Consider the following 7,535-nt stretch of genomic DNA (forward strand, 5'->3'; position numbering starts at 1 on the left):
CATGTTTTAAGGTGCCAAGAAAGAAAAAATCCTGCAAGTAAACTCGAACTTGACATGTCAGACACAGACTGATTGTCAGACACAGACTGATTTCGGAGATGTGAAAATGTGGGGCAAAGAGTCAATCTTAGAATCAATGAAATATATTTTTTGACTCCAAAAACTTCTTTACTAGAGAAAGCCCTGGACATACGCACAAGTATAGCTACAGCCAAGGCCAGCGAGCATTAGTGAACAAAGTACAAAGGTCAGAGGAAGCAAGGAGAGGAACGTGGGAACCCGAGCTTTGTGGGGAGGGGAGAGCCTGGCTGGCGCTGAGGTAGTGTGGACCCTGCCGGTAATTCCGAAGGAAATAAACCAAGGTAAGGTGGGGGCCAAGTGCTCAGGGGCCCAGCAGCTATAAAATGTGGCTGAAGGGAAACAAAAGCAAAATCAGAATGACCTGTTGTCCTCAAACCTAGTGCCCTTGCCCTCAATCCAGTCTTCTCCCCTCTCTCAATCACACTCAATTGGGATTTGGTGTCTGGAGCACAGAGAGAAGCCGAAGAAAACAGGGACTTCAGAACAAACACAGGTGCTAATAGGTACAGGCCAGTGAGGCACCTGGGGCACAAAATTTAAGGAGGTGCTCACTGTCACGTTCAGTCATGCAAGAGCAGGGTCATCACTTGACAGCATCCTTAAATCCTGCTCCCCGGCCGCCTCCCTCACCTCACCCCAGTCCCACCCTGTGCTGGTGTCAGACTCCTCTCCTCCAAAAAAAAACAAGAAGAAATGCTGATATTTGAACAGCATTTAAGCTTTTTTGAAATGACATCCCATCTATTTGACTCCATGAGGCAGGAAGTCTCATCCCCATTTTACAGATGGGGAAACTGAGGCCCTGGAAAATAACATGACCCCTCCAATCGTGCTTGTTCCGAATCTGTCACTTCTGTGGGCACTCTGAGCTGTGCAGTTTCCCCACTTCGAGAACAGGTCAGTCTCTGTAGCCACCATAACCCAGTCTCCCTGTGTCCCCTGGAAGAAGGAACAAGGTGTAGGAGAAGGGTAGGCGTGGGTTTTCCTCTGCTCTTGCAGAGGTGGCATGGGGAACAGGGGACTGGGCAGCTCCTGCACCCAGGTCCCCACATCCAACCCACAGAGTCTGTGGGATGGCAACACATATTCCTGGGCCCAGTGTCAGAGGACCTTACCCTCCTATTGTCCACCAGTCTCAATTCACAGCAATGCAGGCTCTATTTAGAAGGTTGGAATGTGCCTCTTGCTTAAAAATAAAATGACCATAAAACCTATTAGCCTGGAAAGGATGTTGGAGGGGAGATGGGACTGGGAAGGAAGGGAGGACAGGAACTAATTTGCTGACCACCTTCTCTGGCCAGGCCACTAGCTGAAGAGGATGGAGGGAGACACAGACACAGGGCCCTGGGATTTCCTCAAGGCTCTGATGATGTCTTTGAGGACAGCCTGGCGGCTGCCAGGGTGACATGTAGGCTGGAGTTTCCAGAGTAGAGGGCTTCCTGTGGGTGGACTGACCACAACCAAGGGAGAGTCCAACCTTTATTTCGGGCTCAGATTAAAGTGTCAGGCAGAGTCCAGACACCCGGACAAGGTGGGGTGCAGTCAATGTACGGATGTGCGTTGCACACGCGGGAGGGGTGGGAAAGATCATCCATCCCTTTCCTCTACAGGAAGCATATCTGCCACTTGGTCCATCAGCAAGGACAGTCTGACGCTGAAAACCGGCACTGGTAGGGTTAAATGTTGCAAAGCCCATACAGCCCAGGCCTCTGAGGCCCCACTCAGCACCCAAAACCATGGGGGGGATGGGGCGTTGCACTCAGCGCCTATGAAAATCAGTGCTTCCCATCTTCCGACTACACAGACAGTTAAAGGCACAGGATCTGGGGTCAGGCTGGCAGGAATTCTTATCCTGCATCCACCACTCACTGGCCACGTGATCCTGGGCAAGTGACCTCACCAAGCTTAGTTTCCTCGTCTGCAAAATGAGGATAATGTCTGCAGGGTGTTTGTGAAGGCTAAACCAGATGGTGAGAAAAAAAAAAAATGCAGCAGCTACATGTCTCGAGCACTTACTAGCCACATTACCAGTCACTGTTTGAAAAGCGCAGTCGCTGGCAGCTAGTAAGTGCTCAATAAACCAGGGCCATTGCATTGCGGTTGTGTGTTGTTCTCCTATTTGGATTTCGCTCCAGACCCAGGTGGGGTCCCAGGCAGGAGACGCACGGCCACCTCAGCACAGGCACACTGCCCCCTGGCGCTGCTGCTGGGGAATCAGCGCCTGCGAGAAGAGCTATTCCAGCCAACAAGTCCAAGGCCTGTCTGCACCAGGCCCGCCCCTGGCCCACCTGTCCATCCAAAGCTCCTCGGGAGGACAAGCCAGGGCCTGCTGGGGGCAGGCCCCAGAGGAAGGGCCCTGCTGCTGGAGTTTCAGTCCTCTCTGCTGCCAGGCAGGGCCTGGGGAGCCCAGGGCTCCTCTCTGCTGCTGCCCAGCCGAGGGGGAACATCAGCTCTCTTGGTTCCCTCTGGAGGGTCCTGAGCAAGCAAGGCAGGGCGCAGGCGGAAGCAGCAGGAGGCAGAGGCCGGGGCAGCTGGCAGCCTGGACCAAGCCTGGCCTCAGCGGATCAGAAACCGTCCCAGCGGTGGAGAACAACTAGGTCTTCCCCTAAAAGAGCGCCCCAAGCAGCCCTGAGCCTCCTCTGCATATGACCTTGCACGCCCCCACCCCCGAGGACGGGGCTGTTCTTGTACCCATAGGGCATCTGTGTCTCCCCCTCCCCACGGAGGCGGCTCTGTTTCCTGGGGCAGGGACACGGGGCCTGTGGGAACGTGGGGACTCACCTAGCTGTGAAACCTACAATGGCACTGACAGGGAGGCTCACAGGCCCCACGAAGGGTCCTAAAAGCAGCCAAGCAGCCTTGCGTTTTGAAGGGTGGGACGAAGAGCTGCTCCTCAGAGCCCTTTGGACAGAGCACAGTGGGCTGGACCTCTGAAGTCAGCTGTCATGCCGGCAGCAGGGGGATGCGAGTGACCTTGGAAGGGCCTGGTCGGGACACTGTGCTGGCTCACCCCGCATCCACCACCTCGAAAAACCCCAGATCATCCTGACGTCAAAAGACTGTTTAGCGCAGTGCAAGGCAGGCATCAAGAAGAAATTAAACTCCAGCTCGAGAAGGAGGGAAGCCCGGGCTGACAGGAGCAGCTGGGCTAGAAAGTGGAGGCAGAAATTCCTGAAGTTAATGCTTTCTAAGGCCCCTCGGGCCACTCCCAGGCCTTGTCTGAAGCTATATGCTTCCGGGGGGGCGGAAAACCCTATTGATCTTCATTCAGCGCCTGTCTGCTCAACACGGCGGGATGTTTCAGCGCATCACCAGTCACTGTGAAAAATTTCTCATTGTTTTACGCACAGCAGCTCCCAAACTCAGGAGACGAACGTTCAGGACCATTTGGATGAACTGATCGCAGGAGATGCAGACAGGGCTGACTTGGGAACTCTGGGGGAGGGCACCTCACGCCCCTGGGACAGACTGCAGTACCCGCTACCCCGCGCCACCCCCCTCCTCCACCCCCGCCCCCAGCCCAGGCTCAGAGCCTTGAAACTCTTTTGCTCTGTCTGTAGATGCTCAAAGGGTCCGGTGCTGAGCTAGCCTGTCCCTCCCGCCTCCCACCTCTCCACACACACCTGCTTTATGTCTCTGCAGTTGTTTGGCCCTGAACCTCGCCCCCCTCCGGCTGGCTAGAGATCACCATTGTCCACTCGAGCTCCCCAGCTACCGCCCCCACTGTCTGGTTCCCTTTTCAAATTCCAGGCTGGCCCTCTATCCTACAGTATGTATGTAACACGGGGGACCATCTAGCCGTGAAACCTACTATGGCACTGACAGTCCCCAGCAGCCTGCACTAAAGGGAACTTTGAAACCACAGAATATCCCCAGCCATCACGGCCAACTCAATAGTTTACAGATGGGAAAACTGAGGCCCCAGGTTGGTGGGAGAGTGTGATTTGACCAAGATGGCTCAGGAAATTGGTGGAAGGCAGAGCAGAAAACCCAGGCCTCCTGGATCCCAGCCCAGGGCTCCTCCACTTCAGCTTCTAGGTCACGTAACCAGGAAATCCAGGTCCCCACATGAGGCCACTAAAGCACTGAGAAGACCCATGCATTAAGCTGCTTTCTGTGAGTTAAGACTAGGATCCATCTGAACAATAATAACGATGATAATAATAATAATAAAATGCTGAACAATATGCCTTGAAAACCTTCAATAAGCAACACTTGATAACCACATGCAGAATACATCTTCCACATATTCATATAAAATAATCAATGATCATTTTTTTCCTGCAGACTACAATCCAATTACTCTCTCTCCCTCGCTCTCTTCCTTACTCTCCTTTGTTACTTGCAAACCATCCAAGCAATCAATGCCTTGACCTCTCCCTCTGATAGACACAATTACAAAAAGACAGAGCAATGCAATTCATCTATTCAAGACGGATTGTTTGAACACTCTGTCACACTGCTGAGCTATCCATCTCCTTGTCTAAGAGGAAATTTCAGCCCCCAAAAAAAGGCACAAAGAGAGGGAGCGGGTACGCTGCTCCCCAGCCCACAGAGCCCCTTGCACACCTGCAGGAAACCCCTCTCCCAGGCTGGTGCTAGGCTACGCCTGCCTGCTGGAGAAGGATTCGGCTGTCAGCGCAGCCAGCTCAGGCACCAGTATTGGGAACCAGAAGCACCCAGCACACACTGGAGCCCAATTTCCAAGGCCTCAATTCCTGCGGTCCTAGCCAGAGCCCTGAGATCCCAGGGGTGGGGAGAGAGAGAAAAAGGGAGATGGCATCAGGCCCAGCCAAGATGCTGTGTTTGGGTTTCAGCATGAGATTCTCTCTGTGTGTGTCTCTCTCTGTACCACGTCCACTGTAGCCCCTGGCTCCAGCTGAGACTCCAGCCTGTGCTCAGAAGGAAAGAAGTTCAGCTCCCCAGGAAGCTCCAGAGAAGCCCAGGGGCCTCAGAGCCTTCCCATCCTCCATCCAAGCTGGCACAGCTCCAGCAGTCACGTTCGGCATCGGCACAACACCCCAGTCCTCAGGCTGGGAATCAAATGGGGCAGGGCTCTTGGATATAAATGGCTTGGGCCAACACGCTAATTAATCCTGGGGCTTAATACGAGGAAGATTAGAAGAGAGGAGGGCTTTGCCATCCTTAATTGCATTATTACATGGTGAACCCAAGAAAGGGCGGGCAGGCTTCGGGCTTCCCCTCAGGGCAGTGAGGAGTCCCCCAGTGCAAGTCAATTTCACAGTAAGAGGGAGCAGGTGAGGATACATCATCCTGCCCCTCCTCAGCTCAGCCTTCCAGGGCTTCCCTCACCTGCTCCTTCTCTTCCTGGGCCCCCAAAGACTGCCACCCCTGACGCTGGGCTAGGAGCATGCCCATCCCACCCCTGTGGAGGAAGGACCACGGAAGAGGGACCTGCAATGCATGGGCTGGGTGCATAGCACCTTTTGGGTCCCCCTCTTTTCTCCCAAGGGCACCCTACCATGCAGGCCCACAAAAAAAAAGAGGGAAAGAAGCAGGGAATAAAGGAAGAACTAGCCCACTACTAAGGGGCTGCCTGCTCCTGGAATGGTGACCAAACTGGGCGCTGGGGCAGGCAAAGGTGCAGAGATAGAAGAGATATTTTTGTCTTGCCAGGAGCAGACTGGGCTGCAAAGGGTTAAGCCTGGTCTCGAGGGCTGTCCCCAGAGTCGGGTGCCTGGATTCCTTTGCCTCCAATGTCTGCCTGCCAGGGTCCTGGGCATAAACAGAAAGACCCCGGAGTGGGCAGAGCTGAGGACTGTGCTCTAGCCTCGTCCAGATGTCCAGTTCAAGAGGATCTGGAATCCAGGAGAGAGACAGGTTTCTGACTGCCTCCTAGGAAATCCTCAAGTACGGAAACCAAGCTCGACATTGGTTCCCTACACCCCCTCACGGTACTGGCAGCCCAGAGTCCGTGCCTAGATTAGAGCCACTGGGGAGGACGGTGGCCCTGGCTCAGCAGAGCTCTGGCCTCCTTGTGCCAGATGCTGGTGGTGGCGCCTCACGAACCCAGGCGGCCCAGGTCTCCGGCCTGGTGGCGGGCGCAGGGCCTGCGTGGCGGAGGCTCCCGCGTGGCCAGGCCAGGCCCAGCCCTGGCGGTCTCGGGCCTGGGACACTCGGAGGCATCCCGCACAGCCCGGAGCGCTGCCTACAGGATGCCTCAACAAAGTTAAAGGCCCGAGTAAGAGACTCTGGCGAGAAGAGACGCGGGGACGCCAGAGCCCCAGAACGCCGCACGCAGCTCCGCCGGCCGCCGCCAGCTGCGGAGGGATTTCGGCTAACTTTAAAATCCACTCGCATTGCTCTTCCTGGCTGCGCTGGGCGGGCTCCGTCGTTCCCTTCCGCCTGCCTGCGCTGCCCCAGGCGGAGGAGAGGCCTCGGCCGCGACGGATGGCTGGAGCGACCGGCGGGGGCCGCCCCTCCCCTGCCCCGCGCCACGGGGCTGGCTGAACGGGGGCCACCGAGGCCGAGGGCAGCCACCGGGAGAGGAGACCAGCCGCCCTTGTCATGCGAAGCCGGATCCTGCGTCCCCGCCGCGGCCGCTCGAGCCCTGCCCCAGGTGGGGGCGAGGGGCCCTCGGGGAACGAAGAAGGAAGAGAAGTTGGCGCCTTCCCCAGGGTTCCCGCTTCGCGGAGAAGCCGGGTCCCAGAACTCGGTCTGCGGCCGGTCCTGCTGGCAGTGGCCGGGAAATGCTCCCGCGACTCGGGCTGGGACCGGAACGCTTCGCTACACTCCGCCAGCTCTGGCCTCCCAAGAGTGCACCAAGGGCCCCTCGCCCGCCGCACCCCGGCTGCCTCCTCTCCAATAAGTAAGGCCCATGACCCCGGCTTTGGAACTTTGTCCTCACCGGGACGAGCTCCTGGTGGTCACCCGGCCCCGGCAGCGCGGAGAGAGGGTGGGAAATCTCTTGGGATCGCGTACCGTGGCCCCCCGTTCCCGCCCCCGCCCGGGCGCACGGAGACCCCTGGCTCCGGGGAGCCCTTACCGATCCGGATGACGTGGGGCATCCCGCGCGAGTCCGGGATCCAGAAGGCGCACACGAGGAGCCCGGCCCAGTATTCCCAAACCAGACTCCGGAGGCGCCGCCAGGGAGCGGTCATCGTTGGGCGCCGCCGAGCGTGCCCGGGGCGCGGCCGTGGCGGGCTCCCTGGGGCGGCAGCTCTAGGCGCGGGCGCGCAGCAGCCCCCGAGGCGCCGCCTGGCCCAGCAGCCCGGCTCCCGAGCGCCGCTGCGAGTGGGGGGCGCCCCGCGGCGCCGCGCACATCTTACTGGGGGGCCGCCCCGCCGGCGCCCGCCCAGCCCGGCTGCCGCCCACTGGCCCCCCGCGAGCGAGACTCCTGGGTTCCGCCCGGGCTCCTTTCGGACTCGGCTGCGGCTTGCGTCGGCTCGGCTCGCGCGCGGGCTCCCACCTGCCCCGGCTGCCGGGCGCTGGCG

General features: G+C 58.0%; 1 protein-coding gene across 1 annotated transcript in view; it reads right to left on the reverse strand.

The window, feature by feature from the left end:
- Positions 1–7,202, reverse strand: part of GRIK3 (glutamate ionotropic receptor kainate type subunit 3) — a 228,116-nt gene extending 220,914 nt beyond the window's left edge. Inside the window, exon 1 of the mRNA XM_059897061.1 lies at positions 7,088–7,202. Within this exon, the coding sequence (XP_059753044.1) occupies positions 7,088–7,202 (115 nt within the window). The remainder of the gene's footprint in view (positions 1–7,087) is intronic.
- Between the last annotated feature and the right edge of the window lie 333 nt (positions 7,203–7,535).

Source organism: Balaenoptera ricei, chromosome 1 (genome assembly GCF_028023285.1).
Source record: "Balaenoptera ricei isolate mBalRic1 chromosome 1, mBalRic1.hap2, whole genome shotgun sequence".
NCBI classification, from domain to species: Eukaryota; Metazoa; Chordata; class Mammalia; order Artiodactyla; family Balaenopteridae; genus Balaenoptera; species Balaenoptera ricei.